The sequence below is a fragment of the Streptopelia decaocto genome, assembly GCF_964273445.1.
Source record: "Streptopelia decaocto genome assembly, chromosome: 3".
NCBI classification, from domain to species: Eukaryota; Metazoa; Chordata; class Aves; order Columbiformes; family Columbidae; genus Streptopelia; species Streptopelia decaocto.
Window position 1 is genome coordinate 40,357,923 of NC_138656.1, and position 25,034 is coordinate 40,382,956.

The following is a 25,034-nucleotide window of genomic DNA, read 5'->3' on the forward strand; positions in this document are numbered from 1 at the left end:
ATGGAGAGGATTGCCTTGGTGTTTTGGGGCACAGAAACCTCAGAAATCCACCAAGTCAACACAGAGAGGACAGGACAGGTAGTTTGATCTCCTGTTAAGTAGACTGATCATTTTAAGAATGACCCTGAAATCCATCAGAAAAAAAGACTGTCATCCTTTCATTAATTTGTGTATTTTAGTGAATATGATGATTATTTAGCCGACTGACTAGGCTGGTAAGGTAAACACTGAACAGCCTCAATCATATACACCACTAGCATTTTCAGCAAAAACATTATGGCTCTGAACAAGTTCTTGCCTCTTTTCCTTCTTTTTCTTTCAAATGAAATAATCTTTACAAGCTAGTAATCTAATAAAAGTGTTAACGTTAAAAAAAAAAGTATTTTTTTTTTTAAATTAACACATCAATAGTAAAAATCAGTTAGGCTACTTACAGTAACTTATTTCAAAGTTATAGAACTGTGCCAGACAGTAACAATTCTTATAGAGCAGTGCCTTTCTAACCCCTTGCCAAGGATATTTAATTTGATGTCCAAGTTTTCTTGCCTATGGGAAAACCATTTTCCATTTTAGCTGCTAGCAACAAGTATAAGTGAATATGCTGTAAATAACTAGCTATTTGAACTTTTGGGTTCTATTATGCACACAAGTTATCTACTCTGAAAAGGCATCATATAAACATGCCAAATTATTCAACCCTAAGAAAAATGCTTTTCATGTGAACTATAAGTTAACTTTTTCTGACTTTGGAGAAACTGGAACTTGAAAAGATAAAAACTTAAAGCTTGATTTTTCTTTGCCCAGAGCATATGTTATATAAACACAAATCCCCAAAAAGTGCCAAGAATTGTCCCTCTGTTTTTCTAAATGATCATGTGTGCAGTCTAGCTGAAAAGACTCATCGATTATGTCTACATAAACAACAAAAGCCCTTAGAAAAAATATCTAGATCAAAAGCCTGTCAAACACTGAACAGGAAAGAGAAATCCTGCTTTAAACATGGCCTCTTTCAAGTCTGAATTCAATCCCATGAAGTAAAAACAAAGGATTTCATAATGAAAGGTATTTAAAATTACTTTATTTTTGGAACTTAACCAGGGATTCTTTTTTTCCCTATATGTTAACCTTTGTCTTTCTTGCACTGGGACAGAATTCTGAAAAATATGCCTTACAGTTTTAAATACATGTAGAAATTATTTAGTCACAGTTCACTGTGTTCACAACACATATTTCCAATTTTTTTCATTAAAATGTGACAATGATACTTTTACTAACATTATGGGTTTCTCCTTTTATCAACCACATGACAATATCCACTTTTAAGATGGGAACACAAACGTCTTAACGGATGAGATTATTTTTTTTCCCCTAAAATAGGGACACATAATCAAGAAAGGGAATCACATGTCCTTGCAAAACCAGAACAGATTACTATATAGCTTATATACAATTATGCTGCAGAAGTCATAGTCAGAAATCATAAAGTAAGCTAAAGGATAGAGTCAGATACTTCTGAAAGTATGGTTTCTAAAAGAAGTGGAAGAAATTTAACAGATAGACATCTGATGAAATGTAATCCTCATGTTTGATTTCCTACTCTGTTATTAAGGTTAATATGCGAACATATGGCATGATTTACAGTATACCATTAGTGATCTCTTTCAGATCAACCTGTGATTTGACTGTCCTCTATCTATCTATAAATAATAATACAAACCTAATGTAAAACACTTGCTACATGTTTAATCATGTCACTAATGTAACATTTATATGCCACGTACATAATCAGAATGCAGTTTTAAAGCATTTCATACCTACTGGAGACAACATCCTGTTTGCCAGGTTTGGCTAACAGACATTTGTCTTGCAAAACATGACTTCACATTTGATGGTTTTAAATGGTGGTTTTACTGAATTTATTCACTGTAATTGAGAGTCCTATAGCATGGATCATTATATACTAGAACATACGTACTCCACTTCTCATAATGCTTGGATAAGTGGCCATATTGGATATTCTAACCAAGAAGAGATAAATGCATATCTGACTGAACTCTCAAACATAATCCACATTCAAGTTAGCAATGATTTCTATATATAATAGCTCATTAACACAGCTCTAGGCTAACAAATTACTGACAGTGCCATTGAATCAGCACTAGAAACTGACTTTTCACATAAGTTACCTTTTCAGGACATAACTATCTTCTATTATAAAATGCAAAATTAAAGCAGAAGGAACAGCAAAGTAGTCAAGAAAGTGAAAATTACATTGGTGTACTCATCAGGCCACTATCACCCTGATGCATTGAATTCTAACTTGTACCAAAAAGTAAAAAGGTTAATACAGGGTACAGTGAGTAGTATTTCAATAAATGCTCTGATACATCTTTAGTCAAAATTTAAAGTTATACTTACCACTTGTAATCTTGCAAAAGAAGGGTCTAGTAAAGCACTGAATGCATAGTCTATTCATTTTTAAAACATTTTCCTTCTAGCACTGAGGATGCCAGTTCATCATAGATATTTCTAATATATTTTCTCTTGCAGCATTTTCCACTCATCACATCCAAGTATTTCATATGGATTTACCTTATATCTGGAAAGCCTTTAACTACTTTCGCTATGCTTATTCTATGTTTTTGGCGCATGCAAAAGAATTCTCTCTTTGGAAAGCAGTTAATGAAACAGATCCAGCTTCAATAATTTTTCAAGGAACAAAGGTTGTAAAATTGTTTTCTACTGGAATGTTGAACTTATCAGAAGATCATGCACTCAAGCCAATAGCATTTGTCTTTGATGTCATGCAAAAGAGAGAAAGTCACCTACAGTACAACAGAATCATTTTGCAAATCTTTTAGAACTGTGTGGCATCTGATTAAACTAATCCACATCTTTCTATGATCCAAAATAAACAGTCCCTTTCCCACAATGTATAAACATTGTTCCCTTAACTTTCCTTTGAAATGCCATGAAAAGGTTAAGTGACGTTTCATTATTTACCTTGACTAATGAATTGCTCCATGCTGTCTTTGAAAGGCTGGAGGTGCTCTTCTAGTGATAGCTGATAAACTTTAGCTGCTTCCGTCTCACATACTAAAATTGAAGTAACAGATAAGTTTAGGATGACACATCATAGTATGGATACACATACTGTAATAAAATACACACTTAAATTAATACACAGTCAGTGAAATTGCTCAAATATGAGCTTCAAACACACTGTTTCAAGTACAAATACTAGGAAAATACATTCAGGAAAAGTTATGTTCCTGGTCAAATATTTTTGGCCAAAATACACAGGTATCTTGTGGCCCGTGCACTAATTTAAATGAGTGGTAACAAAAGTTAACAAAAGTATTTGATTGTTTTGAAGGAGAAAGCCAAATTTAAGGGGCTGAGATGCACAGGAACAAAATTACAAACTCAGATCCCAGGCTGTGTTGATGTAACTGACCGTAGGTGACAGTGCATGAATAAAAACAAAGTTCAGATGCAAAACCTGCATGAAATAATAGGAAGGACCTTAATTCAGTGAGTAACACCAGTTGAGGGCTTGATATCTGCTAAACCACAGACATAGTGAAGTGCCTCTCAGTGTTCAAAAGTAATAGGGCAAAATTATTAAAGTGAAAGAATGTAAGAGTATGATTATCATGGTTTGAAGTCTATGAGAGACCTTGGAGTATAACAGCTTGGTTCATGCTGCACTAGAGGCCAGGACAGAGACTTTGGAGCCTGAAGCAACCCTGACACAGATTATTCATTGGTGAGGCGTTACCATCATGCCTCCACCAACTAGCCAAGCTAATTTTGTTTGAAGCAACAGACTTGTCACTGCTACTCTAGGAGAATGTTAAACTCTGATTTCTGTCTTAGGGAAAATCTCTTTAGGCTGTGACAAATTCTCATAATTCAAGAGAAATGAATCCTGCTTGATTCTGCCCCAAAATTTCTTCTAAAAGTACACACATTTTAAAAAGTGTATTTTCCTTGCTTGCTCTCCAGCATTTCTTTAAGTGAAACAGGATTATTATTATGCTGTCAAATGAAAAAGACTTGTTAGACATCCTAAAAAAAGATTTTAAAGCAGTAGAATACAGTGTCATAACTATCTCCTTAAATATAAATGATGTCTAGAATTGCATCAATTCAAATATCTGCAGATGAGAATTATAGTCTGCTTTTGAAGACCAGAAACGAAAGTTAGTAGCCTTATGTATGTCATCATTATATGCTCTAAAAGTGTGATTCTGTAATATTTGAAAGGGTCTCCAGGAAAAAAATCTGGAAGATGCTATAGAACCTACCACAACATTCAATATCACCCAAATTCCGTACCTTTTTTCCAGAATATGGATTACATATTCTTCACAGAAATACAGTATTATAATCTCTTGAATTAATGTCTGCAGTTTACGATGAACTCCTGATCTCTCAGCTGACTTGAGAGAAGTATAGATCTTATTAAGATTTATACCCACCAAAAATCTTAGCCTATACCCATGACAATAGCCTGAAGCAGTCCCTTTTCAAAGCCTATAAGGCAATGCAGGTTTACACTATCCTTTGTATTCAGCTTGCTGTGGAAAAGAAAACATGTAATATTGTCAGAAAGAAATGTCTGTTCTTTAACTATTGAGATACTAGAAGCTCTTCCATGGTTGATTTGTTTGTGCAGTTATGTGGGATCAGGGAAATTAATGTAGTTAATGACAGCTTTGTTTTTCCAGTTTTTGGAGGAGTTTGTTTGTTTGTTTGTTTCAGCCCCCCATTCTCCCATTAAAATACTAAAATCAGTGGTGTTCATCCCTTATTCCTGATTTACAAATGATGTTTAAGTAATTTAAAATAACAAAAGAAAACAAAGGAAAAAAAGGTATCATAGATAGCACCCAACCTTTTTTTTTTAAAAAAAAAAAAAAAAAACCAACAAACCAGGATAAACGTTGTCATTATTACCATACTAAAAGCACAGTTACAATGTTTAAAATAAACTAGTTCATCGGATGCTTTCTTCGTTAAAGAATCATCAGGCCTGTAAGCTCTTCCTAAGTTTCACAGTTCTCCGGAGCACCAAGACTGGAATCACAGTCTCCCTGCAGAACCTGTAGGTTATAGCATTCACTGATCATGTACTGTAATTTGTCACCAAAGAATGAAACCCCACTATTTAGATGAGGTATTGTTATTCCTCACTGTCACTGAAGAAATGAAAGTGTTGATCATATGAAAGGAACACGAACCACTAAACAGTTACCAGTATTTCTGCACAAGTGAAGGAATAAGATACTGAATAAAAGTTTGTGTCAGAAGTGTATTTAATGTAATAACATTTTTTTCCCTCAGCTTCATACTCAAACACATTTCTCTCCACAAAACAGCCCAGCTAAACATCCCAGATATCAAAGAAATAGGTTGGCAAAAGGGATCTGCTGTGACAACTCTGTAAAAGTTTTGTCTGAAAAAGCTTGACTCTTTCGACAACAGTCTGCAAACTTGCTCTGTTATCATCTCAGTTCTCACAGGTTCATCTTGGAAGATGTGAATGCAACTGAAAAACTTAGACAATGTTAGTGTACTCCTAAGCTTTAAACAGATTTTAAATTTTCTTATAATGAATTTAAAGGTTTTAGGCACCACAAATGAGAGTCATGGAGGCAGTCACAAAGCCAAGCACTAGGTAGAAGCTTATCTGACAATCTGGAGTTGCCCGAACAGGAATAAAGAAAGATAAGACTTCCTCATATTGCTTTGCAGTGGAGTGAAGTTTTCAGTTCCCTGTAGTCCCAAATACCCAGTCCTCATCTTATACCTTTCAAAGACCTCAGATCCTAAGCAGGAGCTGGTGTGGGTAGAGACATCTCTTCTCCAACCCTCTAAATCAGTATTAACATATAAGCAATATCTCAACAATGGAAAAGACCAAAAGCCTATTTAGCTTCCTCTCCTCTCTAACATTACGTGCTACAGAGCTACATGTGATTTTCCAGAGCAGCAATACAAATGGATTTTTGTGGAAGGACTTTCTAATTTTGGGGTAATTCAAACTGGAAGCTTTTTGCCCGTACATACACAGATCTCCCAAATGCTCCTCTTTCAGAGAAAATCTGTGTTCAAAACCAGCTTAGACCTTTTAAAAAATTGCAATTCCAGCTGTATCCAGTGTCTCAAAAATCTCATCTCATTCTCTATTTCAATGTTAAAATACAATTAATTGCCATTTTTCAAGCTACTGTGTTAGTTACCATGCTCATGCTCTTTCTTTTTTTTTTAACTTTAGGTCAATAAACTAAAACTGTATAAGGTTTCACAACAGCTAACATTGGTTAAGAGATGTCTATACAGAAAAGGAAAAGAAGAGTGAAAAAACATTCTGTGCATTATACAAACAACTTTGGGAAGTGATTCTGGTAAGTGATCTAAAAATGCCCCCAGTCTCAGTATCAAACAAAGTTGCTTTACTTTTTAAAAAGGAAAAAAAGAAGTGTTTTCGATATTCGGATTACATTTTAATGCACATTTTCCAACTAAATTTGTTGGATACAAAATTTTAGCCCTTGGAAGCCCAAATCTCTTGTAATCCTAAAATATATTTGTTTGAACAAATTGTGTGAGCTGCCTCTCAGGCTTGCTGTATTGTCTTTGCTCAGGATAATAATGGGCAGCATGATTTTTCTTTCAACACCCTCAAAACATTAAAACAACAACAACAAAACACACAAAGCAAAAAACACCAAAACACCCAATAAGAAAGCAAGCAGAACTGTGAATTATCTTGGATGAGTAATTACCAGCTCTGTTAGGCTGTTTTCGTTAACCACTTCTGAAACCACATACTTATCTACAGCAGTCCTATAGAATTTAAGTGGATTTTCAAGACTGTTTAAGATACTTGAGAGGAAAAGTTGCACTGAGATGTGAAAGATTATTGAAGTCTTTAATGAAGTTTTGAAATGATGTCCTTAATTTTCAGAGATTCTGAGTACTCAGACTTGCACAGGAGATGTGCCTGCGTCCTACTTGATTAAACAGTATCTGACAGCATAACCACTGTTCTCACAACTTCCCTGGTGCTTTCTGGATTCCTTACAGCTGCAACCTGTGACTTTAAAAGAAAGCTTAGACTTTACTAAAAGGAAACAATACTGCTCTCATCAAAAGACAAGCTTTGATGAACTCGGCCACAAGTACAAAAAGAGCTCTTAATTTTCCTTTATTTATTTTTTTGGAATTGTAGAGACTTACACTAAGAACTGCTGAGTCTTCAAGGGCTTCCATAGACAGCTCCTTGTTTGGAGTTTTAAGGACAGTAAAATATGACTCACAGATTGACTGAAAGCCTGGCTTTAGTTTACATCTGGTTTAGGTTTAGGAGTCTACATGCTGCATAGCTGCAGCAATTAACCCTTTCAGTGACAGCTGAACAAACAGCTAGAATTTGTGGATGCACAGCTGTAAATAAGTAGGCAAAAGTAAATATTTAATTTGGTTAAAACCATAGCTGTTCTGTACAGATAACAGTAGGATTGACAAAATCTGCTACTGTTGCTATATTATTTTGTTAGTAATTACCTTGAGAGATTTGGCATTTTCTTATAAAAGACCGAAGGTATCTTTTCATCAGAATATAGATCTATGGATCGCATAAGAAAAAAGAAAATATCTACTTCTTAACTGTGAAAAATCTTCATTCACATTTATATCAAAACTGTTGACAGAGAATAACAGAAACGCAAACACTTCAAAGTATCTTAAAACATAAAACGTTTGATGAGACAATGAATTCAAACTCTCAAAGAATATTATTTTTTCCCTGTTTCAATTCTCTCTCTTCCAGCTCCCTGTCGTCTTCTCTTGAAACAACTTGGAATACCAGTGCAGAATCACATCAAAGAAAATATTAGGGTTTTGTGCAACCTCTTAGGATGGACTTAATTTCATCAGACTTTAGCTATTTAAAAGATAGATCACCAGATTAGACTCAAGACCTTTCATTAGTTTTAGGAGAGGACAGTCAATTTTAGGAGAGCAATCCCTTCCTTTTCTGTCATCTATACTGTAACCCTCTCTGGGTTTAGACCGCTTAACTTTGTTAATTGACGTTTACATTAATAGCGTTCCTTTTCCTGATCAAGAAATGCCACCAAAATGTTGCCAAAGTCAGCCTCATAATCAGAACTGTGATGGAAACAGAGTATCTTGTGAATATGAAAAGACAGGAGGATATGCATGTGTGTGAAGAAAGGGGGTGACATGCAAATACAATGCTGCATCTTGGCCTGCAAACATTAATATTACCTATGAAAAAACTAGCAATGGATGCAATCTTAATTTGCAATCCTATCCATTCCTGCTCAAACTACAGCTTTCCTGTGTTCTTAGAGTTGATGCCGTTTTCTAGACATTCAAAGTAACTACTACTGAGCCAAGAGGAATGATTTGTCAAAAGTTTAATAGTTATGAGATGACTATGTGAGAAAGAAACCATAAGGGGTCAAAATATAGCATGCCCACTACTATTTCATCTCATTCAGTCCAACATTGACACCACCCTAAATTCAACTTTTAAAAGTCTTTATGTTGCACAACATAGTATTTCCAATGCTCTGATTTACACCTGATATTAAACCCAAGAGAACATACCGGCTCTACAAACTAGGAGAACTAAGCTGAATAGATAATTTCAGGTGACTGTAAGAAGCATAGAAAAAATAGGGAATGTGTATTTTTCCAAGTTACTGTGGGGTTTTCTTGGAACACACTTCTTAAAATACAAAATGTTCTGCAAATGCTTAACACTTGATAAACATTCTCAATTACATTTATTCCAAATTGGAGTGATGTACTGGGCCTCACAGCCTAGCGTCTTGTTGATGGAGATTTTTCAATGAATTGTAAACACTCGCAGTAGGAAAATAAAGCATCCTTAAAAAATAAATTAATTATCATAATTATTACTTGTAACCAGTTTTCAGAGATATTAAATATGACAACATTATGACACATAAACAAGTACTGACTTCAACTCAATTTTATAGTAGTCTACATTATATGGTATTATTAATCTCTTCAAAATTCTACCAGTCAGATTTATTTTTTTGCCTGACATTGTTTCCAATTTCCTTTTAGCTGAGCTTCAGGGAAAGTTTTGCAATAAGTGACAGCTGATGAATTAGTTTTTGATTTGCAAGAATAAACTTACTATTGTAAAACTAAAATGTTAATGTGTAGCCAAAGAACAGCTTTTAAACAGTTTTAGCTTGCCATAAGTGCTTCATAAATACTGTAACTCTCCCTGCCATTTTGGAGTCCTAATTCTTTCCTAAACTAAATACATGTCTTGAAGAATTTCACGGGTCACAAATCCAACACTTTCCTAAACCACAATTGCACCTCCAGAGAGTGTTAGGGCAGAGAGGATTCAAACATTAATTGATTCAGTACATGTTTTCCACATCTTTCTGCTCCACCTCCAGTATCCTGAAACATCTAGAAAAATATAATGATAATAATGGATATACAACACAGGTCCTAATCAGTGACAGTCATGCACTGCTCTTGTGACCGTGGATGCCCAATCTTCCTTACATGGTGAGTTGATTCAAGTCATGTGGCAAGTGCTAAAGTTTCTTCTGTGGAATGACACAGGAACAGAAGTCATTGCTTGGCATGTGTGCATCAAGGAACATTGATGACAGCCAGGAGAGATCAAAAGCAGATCAAGTTGCTTAACAAACTATATGTCACTGAAGGCAAAAAGGCTAAAGTGAGAATCCTGGAGAGCTGTGAAATCTGGGAGCAACAGATGGAGCCAAACTCACTTGGTTTGTTAGTAAAAGGATTTACCTGTTCTTTGGTTTTCTGTCTTAAAAAAAACCCCCTCATATATCAACTTTATTCCTGGGGTCTATATTATTTTAAAAAGCAAAACCAAAACTGAAGAATCTGCAAGTTCCATATTACATGGTTAGTGTAGCTTCCACTATAATCTTAGGGGAGATTTTTTTGTTTGTTTTATTAAAAATAAAAAAAATAAATAAATAAAATAAAAAAAAATCTGTCTTATCCATCTTGGAACAGGCACACATCATGCTTTCTGAAAGTCTTTAGGACTTAAACTTTTAATTTGAATCTTAGAAAATACTTCATTTTCTAACATTTACAGATTGCAAGGCATAAGGCTTACAAATATTTAAAAGGCAGACAAAAGCCTCCATCATGAGCACTACTTCTTTTTAAGCAATCAGCGTAACAATCCTTCAATACAGACATAAACCCAAGCTCAAAACTGTGAAAGAGCATGACAACAAAATTATTTTACAGAACCATAAAGATTATTTATATTTACATGTCTTTGTGAATGTTACTGACATATTTGGATGGAAAAATACAGCATTGCTAGAATAAACTGCTATTGTCATTGCTACAAAACAACTTTTTTTTTTTTTTTTTTTAAATAAAAAGCTTCCTCTACTTGTTGGTTTTTATGCATCCTCATAATTTTACAAAAGGATTATTCTGGGATGAAGTTTACCTTTGAATAATGACCATGGAAAGTTTCTTAAGACAGAAATAAAATATCTTCAGATGCTATTGTTTCTGGGTGAATCAATAGTCCCTCCCCACATTGTACTAAGTGTGATCTCACCCAGCATGGTTTGCAGGGTATTTGAAACTAACATGGACAGAATACCCTTAAACTGGTGGTACTGCCTGTGTCAATGTTATCTGCAATTTTCAGTTTTTCAGTGATGAAGAACAAAGCAAACAATCCCATCTCCATAAAAGGTGAAATCCTCTAATGAAATCTTCCATCTACTGAGGAAAGAGTCCCAAGGTTACAGTCTGCACCTCAGTATAAAACTGGAATGCATTCATGGGCATCTATATCTATGGCTTTAAAGTTGGTAAAAATCAGTATTTCCCAGGAATATTCAATACTCATTTACTCTCACTGACTTCAAGATAAGATGATCATATTTAGGGTTCTGTCAGAATTCGCTCAATGTGTTACAGCCCTCTTCCTGCTGTCATTTAATGATGCACTTGCTAGCTCTAGTAACTCAAAGTTCCAGACAGGGATTAGCAAATCTGGTAGTGTACTTAAACTAAATGCAGAAGAAAATAACTTTGAAGTAATTTTGTCCATTCAGCTAAAACTTGTACTCTATTTAAAAAAGGACTGGCATCAAACTTGGTTATTTTGTCTTACTGAAAGCATTACAACAATCAGGCTACTGTAACACCTAAAATTTTTAGTGAATGTTCTTGTGGTCGTAATTTTTTTAAACAGAAATTATTTTTAACTTAGGACAACACTCGTCTTTGGAAATGAGACCAACATAAAGCATTTTGTATCACTCCGAAAGTCATGAATGAGATTGCAGACTAGTATTGAAATTGTTGCTTCATATTCAGGAGAGGATGCAGAAGGAAGTCTGTGATATCCCCAGAAAGTTTGTACCAAAGACAACAGTGAAAAAGTGATGGAGTCTGTAGTTATTCTTCAGTTTCATTAACTACGGAACAGACTGACAACAGAAACTCCAGCCAAGGGGCTGGACTGGAAGCACAGAAAGAATTCAACTGTAGTCTCATGGCAGAGCAAAGCGCGTAATTTCCATTTTTACAGAACCCCTGCTTTGATCACTGCACAGTGAGGATTTAATCCATGCAAGATTTATGCCTATGTGCAAATTTCAACCTTGATCTAAAAATATTTAGCCTTTCATCTACATAAAAACATTTTTGGTGAACTTGCGAGGAATAGTATCTGCCCCCATGAATGTTCGTAAACATGTACCTGAATTCAATCACCTTTTCCAATCAAACCTAACCATCTTTGTTCTCTTTGTCCAGGCTTGGAGATCAGCCTTCAGATAATCTGAAAGTTACAAGTAGTATAGAAATAAATTTTCATGGCTTAATTGTGAGATTTTAGCCCCCTAGATTGTACAGGGCAGCTAATGGACGGTGCTGCAGTTCAGTCCTCAGTATGGCACTGAGTGACCTTGGTACAATTTTAAATAGTATTTCTAAATGTTTAAAATAAATTTTTAAACACCCAAAGAGAAAGCTTGATAGGGGCAAGAAGAGAAGGTCAGATACCATTTGGTAACCATGCTACATTTTTGTTGCAATAGAGAACCTTCCATTCTAGATAGTTCAGAGACTAATGGTCTCTACATGTATAGGCATTCTAAATCAGCAAGACAACATACATATAAAGGTTGTATCCACAGCCTGATTTGAATCCTTCTCTCCAAGATTTAGCATAATGGTACACACCTGGCGAGTCTGACAGAGACTTTTAGCAAAACATATAAGATCATGGATATTAGCCATCATTTGTTCAAACGGTACTCTTTCTTAAATTTAGTGCTTAGTTCCCAGTTATTAAGAAATGTATTGTATGCAATAGTTGTTATTCATTGAAGTCTAGCAAATACATCTTATTCTAACCTTGTTGAGTTCAATTAAAGAAATCATTCCACAAGTACGAGAAAAAAAGTACTTCCTTTGCATATATATATATATATATATATATTTTTTTTTTTTTTTTTTCAGTAAAGCCAGGTTATTTCAACTGTCTTTAACAACATGACATATATATTATTTTGTCTGCCAGATAGTATTTGGACCCAATTATCAACCTTTTTTTTTCCATGGACTTGGTCCAACACTCTGAAGTTTTTTTTTATGGTGAAAGATCTGTGTAAATCAGTTAAAAAAATTAACATAACTGGTTTGATGTTGTTTATTTTAATAACCTCTTCCAGGTGATCTAGAGAAAATAATGAATTATTAGTTAAATGGTCATGAAAAAACAAATCAGAGGAAACAAAACAGTAACTGAGTCAAAACACACAACTATTTTTATACTATCATCTAATTTCTAAAAATGATACAAATAATAACAGCAGGGAGAGGTTGGCAATATGTAGTTAGTACTTAATCTAGATTCAGTACCTCGCAAATCTTTCTTCATTTTGCGAAGATCTTTTTGAAAGTCATCAAACTTCATTTGTGAAGCCTGAAAGAGATCTTGTGGGTCTGGAAGAGGAAAGATGCATTGTTCTTTTCCAGCATCCTGACAAAAGCACAAATGAATAGTTACATAGTGCTCAGTACTTTTTTATACACCAAAATATAACTGATAGCAGAAATAATATTCGTGCACATTTCCTCAAGTTCTCCAGAAGAGCAAATTTAGTAAGTCGACTTTTAAACTTCAATTTAAAAGAACAATGTTCTCACCCACCTCATCAAAATTACGCAAATAATATGAGACAATGTAAGATAGAAGACTCCTGCTGTTGTCCTGTATAGAAGAGAATGAAGTTTGTTGTGTTACTGAAACTCACTGAATAAATAAATAAATAAATAAATAAAAATGATAATTCAAGTAAATGAGATATTTAGTGTCAAGTACAGAAAATATATTGCTGATTTGGTGCCTTCACCAACCAACCAACCAACACAAAACAAAAAACCACACCCTGAAATACCATTTAATCATTGAAGAAAATAACAGAAAAATATAACACTCATGTAAGCCACTCCTGATTTTCAAAATTTATCTGACTGTAAAGTGAACCCTTGCATTTTTAAATTTCCCACAAAAGAAGGGATAAATTGTTTCTAGGTTGATGTATGCAACTTGTTTGGCAACATTCAAATCTTCTTATTCATCTATAACTATAATCAAAGCAAAGTTAAACAAATAAAGTTGTCTTTCTAAATGAAATATTGGCATTTCTGGGGGAACTTTCTCTTTGTTTCCCTTCTGTAATCTCTGTAATGAAGCTTCAGCAGAAATTTTTTTATTTGAACAGGATTTTTGGCAGAATTATGTTTTCAGATAGTTTCAGAAAACTATTTTGTAGGAACTTTTCTGACTGATCGGTAGCAAGTAAACTGGAGAAGATTCCTGCAATTGCAAGGATAATAGTCAAAATCTTTCCAGCAAATTGTGTGCTAAAGACCTGAGTCACCAAACCAAATTCAGTGTGCCTGATTGTTCTACTAAGCCAGGTTCTGAAACTGGTGATATACCTAAAATCAACCAGAAGGCTAAGCTAAAGATGCCCTAAACACATTGCACTAAGGCTTCATTCACATCATCACTCCCTTGGTTTACCAAAGAAACAAATATGCTGGAATGAAGTTCCTTCATCTTTTTAAAGGCTGACATGGCTTCTCAACTCAGTGTAAACAACAGTCTGTTCGCATTACCTAACCCAGCAGCTAAAGTGCGTATATTTAGCAAGTCATTAAGCAGGGAAACAAACTCTTCTTTCTGCTACTTTAAGAATAGCAGATATTGGCAATTACTAGATACAGGTATGGGTCAATTTAAAGTCTCAAGAATCATTCCTATAACCTCTCTCATGCCACTTGTCCATATTTAGATGAGGTTTGTCATCATAGTCATAGAGACTCAAAGATTGTTGTTTCCCTGTAAACAAAAGCAGATATTTGAATATAACTCTAATATGAATAATCAAAGCCAAAAAAGTGCTGGTAACAAACAATCTATAGTTTAGCACTGTGCAAGAAACAAGACTGCTTATAATTCTTTTTACTCAGTTGATTATACCAGACAAATCTTATATCAACAATTCCTGTTGATTACTTTGAAGGTTCTGTGGTCCAATCAGAAACTCACTCTGTAATAATGATGTATATAAAGGATGAATTTTGGGTTATCCTAAATGCTCAGGATGCCTATTCGATCATTTTCAGAAGTGACTATATTTTTTTTTTCTCACAAATATTTTATTCCAACTGCTTCCACTTCTGCATCAAACTTTTTAAGTGTAAGGATCATTGTATTGGTTCTGAATACAGGAAAAGTTAGAACAATGAAGCCTACCAGAAGTCAATACATATCAGATTAGGAACTAAGACATAATATATTTTTGTTTGTACAGTAATGAAAATACACAGTTCATTTTCATGTTTCTACATAAATACATCCAACTCTAAAAGTATGTTCAGCTAAGTAGAGTAACAAAGGATACCACAAAATCACAGAAACACAGAATGTTAGGGACTGGAAGGGACCTCGAAAGATCACCTAGTCCAATCCTCCTGCCGGAGCAGGAACACCTAGATGAGGTTACACAGAAAGGGGTGCAGGCAGGTCTTGAATGCCTCCAGAGTAGGAGACTCCACAACCTCCCTGGGCAGCCTGTTCCAGTGCTCTGTCACCCTCACTGAGAAAAAGTTTCTTCTCAAATTTAAGTGGAACCTTTTGTGTTCCAGTTTGTGCCCATTGCCCCTTGTCCTATCATTGGTTGTCACCAAGAAGAGCCTGGCTCCATCCTCATGACACTCACCCTTTACATATCTGTAAACATTAATTAGGTCACCCCTCAGTCTCCACTTCTCCAAGCTAGAGACCCAGCTCCCTCAGCCTTTCCTCATAAGGGAGGTGCTCCACTCCCTTAATCATCTTGGTTGCCTTACGCTGGACTCTCTCCAGCAGTTCCCTGTCTTTCTTGAAATGAGGGGCCCAGAACTGAACATAATATTCCAGATGTGGTCTCACCAGGACAGAGTAGACAGGAAGGAGAACCTTTCTCGACCTACTAACCATCCCCCTTCTAACACACCTCAGGATGCCATTGGCCCTCTTGGCCACAAGGGCACAGTGCTGGCTCGTAGTCATCCTGCTGTCCACCAGGACCCCCAGGTCCCTTTCCCTTACACCGCTCTCTAATAGGTCATTCCCCAACTTATACTGGAACCTGGATACCCTTTGACATGTCTTCATAAATTTGACACTACTTACTCAGAAATAGAGACAAAGTCATTTTCTGAGAATTTAACATTCTCAGGTCTACAGGAAAATTAGAAGCAACTTACACTGCTCTTCACATCTTTCAGTTTTGGCAGGATATCTAGTCCAAAGCCATCAGCCTGTCCTCGCGTCCTGTTTCCACCATTCATGTAATTTCCAAAGGCAAGAACCAAACCCAGGACCTGCATAACTCCTGATCCATTTTTCAACGTCTACAAAACAGAAAGAGAAACAATTCTCAGTTCAAACTCATAATAATATTCACTGTTAACACTATTACTGACAAGCAGATGTGTTGGTACTGTGTTTAGAAATAACACTTACAAAAAAGGCTCAAATATAGGGAATTAACAACCTTCTACTGCAACATGTAGAAGTAGAATAATATCAGTATGTAATTTGTTGTGAATGGAGAATGCTATCTCCAAAATGGATACTTAGGGAAAAAAAAAAAAATACGAAACCTATACAATATTATCAGAGATGACCTGCTGAGAAAGACAAAATAGCAGTTCATTAAATGATGTTGATATGGTGAATGGTATATTTAATTGAGGAGAGTATTCTGCAATAAGTTCATTAAAAACCTACATGGAACAATTAAAACATTTAATTGATCAAATTTTTAAAATCTATTTAATGGTACAAGTATTTCAAATAGTCTTCAGCTATGAAAATACTGATGAAACCTGCATTTTAAAGCCATGTATTTGTTTTGCATGGGATGACAAAATTCCACTAATCTCTTCTAGCTGGAGGCACAATTGCTATCTCAAACTAATTTTAGATAGCAGAGATATTATTCAGTTGCGCACTTGCAAAATCCAAGCAAACACAAGGTGGATTCAAGTGGCATTCATTTGGAAAGGAGGGATATAGTCACTATGAAGAGGGAAGATTTTGCTCTAACTAAAGGACACAGCACACTATTTTCCAGAAACTTATATACTTTGATGGCAAAAACATAGTTCAGTACCAAAAACTAATCTTAAAATTCACTTTGATGTTGAAGTACAATCATAAAACGTTCCATTCTGCTATCCTTCAGATTTAATGAGTACTTTAAAGTAAATAAAGAAAAAACTTTTGAAATATGAGTACAACTTAACAAGATTAAGTATCAGAAATTTAGCTCTACTCTTTCACAGAGCACGACTTACCTCACACAGTTTTTGTAACAATTCAAGTTTGCGATGGATTGAACAAATGCTTTCTGAAAACGTTGATTGGAACAAGATGCAAAATACACGTTCTGAAAAGTTGGGAATTAGTGAGAGTTCATAGAGGAACCTGTAGAAGTGATCAAAGAAAATTATAAGGGTCACTGTCAGCACTGTCAGTAGGTACAGAATTTTTTTTTTCTTTTGTAACATATCTAGATAGTTTACTATAGCAGGGAAATTTTTCTGAAACATGCAAAATTCTTCTTTCATAAGTATGTTCTTACTGTTCCGGCTTATCCAAAGACTTAGCATTTTCTTTTTCCTTGGATGCCTTGCTATGCTTTTCTATTTTTTCTAATTCATCTGTTTGTGCTCTCTGGAATAAAGAAAACAAAGTAATTAAAAAATGTTTATTAATAACCTGGTAAAATGACACAGATAAAGGTACTCTTGTAACAAATCACATTCATAGATTTTTCTTTTCCTTCTAGCATTTGCTTATGGTTAAACTACTTAGTCCATAGAGTGATTCTAAGTATAAATACATCTGGTGGAAAACAGAACATCTTCCAAATAATGTTCTTGACTACTGGTCATCTGCAAAAGATGTATTAATTCAGCTGTGCACCAAGACAATAATTTTCATTCCTACTCTCTTTTATTTGCTTGTTTATAAAGTGGTTGGATCAAAAAATTCTCAAGTTGTATTTCTCTTTCTAAATCTGTTGGGTTGCATTTGAATACAATCTGTTCTTTAAACATATATTTAAATATATGTTAAAAAAAAACCTAAATGAAAATAGGTTTGTATTGTTTGCTGCAATTTAAATTTTATTCAATTTTTGGAAAACACTATGGAACAAGAAAAAATAGTTGATTCATAATGGAACAATCATACATACCAGAATACATGAGAACTAGGGCATACTTCTTTGGAGTAAAATTATTTTCATTTTTATCTTAATAAGCCAAGACAATTACATGTAAACTGCCTAGTTTCTTGGAGAACCCTGTCGTTCACTGTGTGGTCTTTTCTTCAATATTTCAATCAAAAGAAACAGTGCCTCACGTCTATGCTCCGGCTACAGAAAATTTATTTTTTCCAGTTGCAATACTGGAAAATAGAACAGCATGTGAAGAAAGAATTAAATATTTCTACCTTTACTCCTTTAAGAAAACATTACACACATTTTTTAACTTACTCCACCACAGAACTTAAAGACAACAGTGGAAAATTAAGTTCTAACTACTTAAATAATGCCAAAGCAAAAGATCTGCATCTGCATTCTTTCCCGCATGCTTTTGCATGAATAGCAGAAGAGGTATGGAACTCTCTCAAATCATACTCCCCCAACTCCATCAGCAATCTGAAATCAGAAAGTCAGGTTTGGACAGTTGTCCTGAGGTTGCTGAACGTCTTTTCATATGAAAAGGTAGAAAATACTGATGTGAAACAGAAAGATTAAGAGATTGAAGAGTTGCTTAGAGCAAAAGCACTTCAGAGTTTCTCTGATTACTTCAAGAAGTCTGGAAATTACTGCAAGGTCATCTGTCTTGAATACTACACATCCTAATATTTAGCCAGCATTTCTGTGGATGTTCTTCAAGGGTCATCTTCTCTGAAGCAGTCAGATCTTATCGATTAAATACTCCAACAGGAAATAGCAAATACTGTAAATATTTTTTTCTTTTTAACTCCTAGCAATAGCCTTTGTTCTCAACACTAAGAAATACTAATGGTAGTAGTATCTGTATCACAGATTAAGAGAATACGTGAGGTTTGTAGGGACTGATGGAGATTATCTAGTCAAACCCTCTGGCACAAAACAGAGGTAGCTAGATCATGTAGCTCAGTATTGTGTCCAGACAGGTTTTGAATATCTCCAAGGATGAAGACCTCACCAGCTCTCTAGGCAGCCTATTCCAGTGTTTGGACACCCTTGCAGTAAAAAAAAGGTTGTTTCTATTTTCAATTGGAATTTCCAGAATATCAATTGCAAGAGGCCCACTACCTCTTTTCTTCATGCTGGGCATCACCACATCTAGCTCTGTATTCTTTACTCCCCTTCCCCAGTCAGTATTTGTACATACTGGTTAGGTCCCCTGAGCTTTCTCTTCTCCAGGCTGAACAACACCAGCTCTCTCAGCCTCTCTTTCTTTGATACATTTTTCTAAGCCTTTAATCATTGTCATGACCCCTCACTAGACTCGCTCTAATATGCCCCTGTCTCTTGCACTAGGGAGGCCATAACTGGACACAGCACCCTAGATGTGGTTTCATCACTGCCGAAAAGAGAAAAATAATCACTTCCCTTCACTTGCTTGATCCTTCCTTGATTTGTGTACATGGTATCATGCCTTTCTCAGTTAACAATGGCTAGGCTGAGACTAATTTACTAGTTTTTAATATTAGTATACTGGCAGTGGCCCATCCGTAACACCTAGTTTCCTGAACTCCCTACCCCAGTATTGCTTCAGTGTGAGAAAAACTAGGGGATTTATCCTCCAAAGGTACTTTTCTCTGTAAAGTTTCTGTCAAGGCAGGCATAGGACTTACAAGTATAATTACAGTAGTGAATTTTGCGTGTATAATTCTGTCGTCAGGAGAAGGAAGTTTTCAAGATACTAAGATCAGGAAATTGTACAAATTCTTAATCTTAGAAGACTCATCTGGAGAAGACTCATGGGATGAGGACTAGGAAAGACACAACTAACTGCAGTGCTGTTGAGGAGAAAGGCTTGCTTTTGGGTCTGTGTTAGGGAGCAGGCGTAAATGGGAGATTTCTTCACTTCATCTAGGACATTCTAACCCAATGGAGAGTTAAAAGAAAAAGAAAGCTTCAATTTCTTCTCAAATCAGTGAAAACTCTCTTGGAAATGGATGAAATCTATAGATTTTAGAAATGGGAAGGATGCAAAGAGAGGTAGCATCGTTCTAGTGGTCATGTTGGTAGATGCACAGACATCAAAGTATGAAAATGACATACATTGTAAGAAGGTTTATTTTATTTATTCAACTTACCCTTAAAAAAAGTAATGTATTCAATTTACACTTGTAATTTTTGAATGAGGTATTTCGAAAAGCAAATGAGTTTTCACACTATATTTTTTTAAATTAAGTTCTGTTATTTCCGATCAATCCTCAAAGTATATTATCTGCTGCTAAACTTAAAGGAAATCACTTGAAAAGTTTTCATAATAGTTAAAGACGAGAAAATATTTTAGAAAGGAGCATAAAACCGAACTATTATTTACAAATTCTTTAGAATAAACAGGGAGAGTACTTAGAGTGCTTATCACAGCAATCTATTACATATATGCACATTCAATGTTTCTGCTAATGTTTCTCCACCAAATCCCACATGTAAATTTAGGCAGACTCACTATTCCTTATTTAAGCCATTATTCTCAAATTGTTTGTCCAAAGAAATAACAACTAACAAAGATACAAGAGTGAAGCATGATCCACTCATGGGTAGGTGTGAGCAAAATTCAAGAGAGATGTTTTACACTCTTCACCAAAATCACACCGTCTGAGTATATTGTGCAAGTTCAAAGATTCAAGTCCCTAATTTTGGCTCCAGAGTTCTGATTTACGTATATTTAAAATTACAACAGAAAAAGAATAAGGCTGACACACCTCCTGCACAGTTATTATTAAAGATTATTTCTCAGAATATTTACCATTTAGCTTTATGCTTAATGTTTATCTATTCGCTAATTTTCAGATGGATACTAAAAAAAAAAAAAAAAAGCTTTTGTTACCCTCAAACGTTTGTGTCAAGAGAATACATTTGATAGATATTTGCCATAGAAGTAATCAATCTGATTGCATTAGCCCCTCTTTGAATGTCATTGCTGTTTATTTACTCAAATTTTAGCTATTATATAGCATCATAAATGGAACAAAATAATATAAAGCAAAATAATGTGATATTAACTATATCTAAAATGAGCATAAATCTGATAGAACTTACTGTAAAAAATACACTGCCTTAGTTTAACTTTCCCACTTCTGTCAGACTGTAAACTGATGAACTTTGGTGAGACCAAATCTAGGGTAAGGACCATTTTTCCATTTCACAACATAAATATACATTTCCCGGATACCATTTTTCCTTGCAACAGAACCTTAGCCTCTGAGTTTATATCTGTTTAAATACGTGTAGGTTTTTCAAATTTGGGGTGGATTCTTTTTGGTCCGCTTGATTTCCAAAGTTAGTGTTACATATTTCAAAAGCATCAATGACTTGTCTAAATAAAATCATTAAAAGTAACTGAGACAACAAGGATATACAATATGATAGTTGTTAATAGCAACTATCACTTTCTTGTGAAATTGGGTAACCTATAAGAAGTCAGGTACAAACTACAGTCTTTGCAGAAAAACATTAAGATACTGCATTGTAATTGTCAGTTTAAAAAAAAAAAAAAAATCACAAGAAGTAATTGAGGAAAAGGTTTGAATATTTGTGACACAGCAGAGGCATGTACTTCAGACTTCTGGGTGCCTTTTGCTCTTGCAAATGGCATTTTCAGGTTTTTCAAAGCATTGACCTAAGTCTTTTATAAACAGAAACTGGTTAATTTACCAAGAGTCAAATTAAGAAAGCATACATATTTCATTCTGTGATTTAAATGGATTTGAAAAGGGCAAATCCATAGACTAAAAATAATCCTTTGATACAATTTTTAATCCTTTTTTGATAAGCTTATTTTCACAATATAGTGAAGACATGAACGGAAGTAGGCTTATTGTTTTCAGTGATATTTTAGCTACAATCTCAGCTGCTAAGAGGCTACCTGTTTCCAAAGTAGACATTCACTTATTTGCAAACAAGTACATTTCTCATCACAACCAATATGGCATGACCACATATAACAAATTGACAACTCCACTGAGTTTTATCTACTTTCTCCCTCTCTAATAGCTGTCACCTGAAAGCATTACTATTAGGGTGTTTATAAAAGTATATTAAGACTCTCCTGTTAAAATTGTGTAGCTCTTAATACATACCTGATTATCAACACATTTAAACAACTCTTTATAAAGCAAACTACACAACCATGTGTAAGAACTATGTGACTGTACCCTACAGTGCTGCAAGTAACAAAGTTCTCTCACTTGATGCTATACCACTTGATAGTACTAAATAAATTATTAAGGCTTGGGTCTCTGATGGGGTGTCCGTTTCTTCATTTATAAAAAGTAACTAAGACGTATACAGTAACTTTGTGGTTTAATAAGACTTTAATTGCTCAGTAAAGAGGTATTCAGCCCTTGTGACTGTGGCTTTTAAAATTACAGTGTGTTTAAGTTTGAAGACTGCCCAAATTTCATTCACATTTAAGAAGCAAAAGCAGTACGCTAGACATACGCAATCAGAAAAAAATGATTAAATTCTGTGGGAGGACTGTAAAACAAATGCTCCCATATGTTCCATAGACATCAAACAGAAAACCTGAGAACTAGTACAGTGGTATTTAAATATTCAGCAAAAAACCCCAATCCAATAAATAAACCCTAGGAACTAAAAATTAAGTTAAGGTCTACAAAGGGGCCAAATGAGGCAAAGTTATCCCCACTTACACCACCACCTAAGTCTGAGAAATAAAGGAGGAGTCAAACATGCCAGGGTCTCTGGTACTACTCATTGCTTACACTTTTTTATTGAACAATATTGTTATAATTAGTGAAGCAATCAAGGGAAGCAAGTGCAAAGTCTGATGCATTTTCACAAAAGACAAATAAAAGTAAAAGATAAAAAAAGGTTCAATTTAAGAAATCTTTCTTTCAAGACAAAGCGTTATCAGAGGATCCAGGATTAATATTCAGGTCCTTGTATGAAGCTCTCTCCGGATAAACTGTTGTGGGTTTTTTGGTTAGTGTGGGTTGGTGGTTTTGGTTTTTTGTTTGTTTGTTTGGGTGGGGAGGGGATTGGTTTTGTTTTTCTTTCTTCTGTCTTGTATCCAAGAAAATACAGTGATAAACTTGGGCTGATCTGTCTTCCATTCAAAGCAAATAAATATATTACAGTCATTCAAATTTTGTGAGTCTTGCCTGAGATTAGCATACAATATTTTCCTCATTTGGGATAATGTTTCTCAGGCGTTTTCTGTAATTAGTGAAGCTAATGACAAAAGGAACACAAATGACATTTAGTCATTTCAATGAACTGTGAATTTGCAGGTAATCTTTTATAGTGGAACTCTGAAGTATATTAGCAATGATGTTAAGAAAGCATTTGAGAAGTATCCTATTAGTATATTAGCCACATAGGAGGACTATTTTTTTAAACCATAATGAAAAAAAGAAGTCTTATACAATATGAAAAAGTATGCAGAAACTGATCATAAGGGCAGTATCTATTCTGTACTTCCCACAATACAATCTCTCACAATCATGCACATGTAATATATAATATTACTTCAATTTTTTACATGCCAAAGAATGTATGGTGTGGAACATATCTGTGTAAGGGAGCAGATCAAAAATAATGCAATATAAAAATAACACAGGCCAAGCCCAAAATGCTGTGGCATGAGGATGAGAAGCGTTTGAAGGATAGAGATTTGGGAGCACTTAGAATATGTTTCCCATTTGACCATTATCTACCTGAGCAGTGTTAAGGAAGTTAATTCTTCAGGGATGAAATAAGAGTAGAAGAGCTTCTTAGTCCTTGTCAGGTTTTTGGGTTTTTTTCCTTTTTTTTTTTCCCCATTATAAAGTGGACTAGAACTTATTGTCTCTCTCTCTCATAAATAACCCACTTCAGGGCTTGAAGAAATTTCATAAATCAAAAAATCCTTCCAAAGTAGACCATAAAAATCTAGGGCCTAAAATAAAAAAAAAAATCTGAAAGGTGTAAAACTAGTAACCAAATTATCAAAATTATAATGTGGGAGAAATAAAAAAAATCCAATACAGTAGCATACATTGGCCTCAACACCATTCCATGATTCACAGCTTTATGTTTCAGATTTTCAGGTTTTTTAGAGGCTAAATATCCTCTTTGCTCTTTCCAGAGACCTCTAGCCAGACCTCTATGTATTCAGGCAATGTGCTCAGAGGAAGGGGTAGTGCTCACTGGCCTCAACTGGAGGCAGAAAGATGTTTCCAAGATCCATTTTTTAAATTTTACATGTGACTAGCTTTGTGAAGTTTTAGAACATGCCTGAGTATATTCTGAATCTCTGATTTTGCATACCCAGTGGTCAAACACTCTCTGATTGATTAGTACCAGGCATTTAAAAAGGCCCTGTCAGTTTATACTACCTTTTATTACATTAACTTAGAGCAAACTTTTTCCTTTCAGAGAGTTAAAATTATTTTGGAGGAATCCCTGAAATTATAATAATTAAAGCTACAGTTCCACAAATCGAATGATTGCTGTTATTAAAACTTGTTTTGTTTTGTTTTGTTTTTTTTAATTTAACAGCATTGTTGTATTAGTGAAGTTAGGCAGTAAAACCAAAGACATGGAGTACAAGGTCTGATACCTATTTATGCAAGACTGCCCCACACAAGAAAAAAAGAAAAGGAGCAAATTCAATTTAGCTCAATTTCTGTTTAGTCATTTAGAAGTTGATTATGACACTTATATTAAAAAGTATGCACTATATAAAACACACGATGACAATTAATACAATTGAAATGCTTATCATTATTTTAGTTGTTTTGGGGAAGATAAAGACACTTCAAAATAGGACACATTCTACAAGCTTTCTGAAAATTACTGATGCAAACCAAAGATACCTTCATATGGACCTACAGTATTCCTACATAATATGGACTTCCTCTGAATACTCACATTCTCATAGAGGGCTTGAAGGGTCTCTAGGTCAACCACAGAGTTGTCCAAGTTCACAACAGCTATAAAAAAAGACAAAAGGAAAAAAGAGTTAGTTGTCAGGATGATAATCCAGCTGTAAAAGACAGACTGAGCACAATACCCAGCAATAGTTTTTATGACCTACTGGTCATACAGCTTAAGGGTTTTAACTTTATTAATGCCTTGAATAGTGCCGTTCCTGAGACTATGGGCTAGAAACCTGGTAGAGCC

At 34.8% G+C, this 25,034-nt stretch overlaps 1 protein-coding gene across 1 annotated transcript in view; it reads right to left on the reverse strand.

Annotated features, from left to right (window-relative positions):
• FMN2 (formin 2) overlaps window positions 1-25,034 on the reverse strand; it is a gene marked incomplete at both ends in the record, with an annotated part of 134,359 nt that overhangs the window by 18,654 nt on the left and 90,671 nt on the right. The window contains 7 exon segments of the mRNA XM_082048938.1: window positions 3,004-3,096; window positions 12,973-13,093; window positions 13,265-13,324; window positions 15,874-16,020; window positions 16,969-17,098; window positions 17,256-17,347; window positions 24,783-24,844. Coding sequence (XP_081905064.1) covers window positions 3,004-3,096; window positions 12,973-13,093; window positions 13,265-13,324; window positions 15,874-16,020; window positions 16,969-17,098; window positions 17,256-17,347; window positions 24,783-24,844 — 705 coding nt within the window.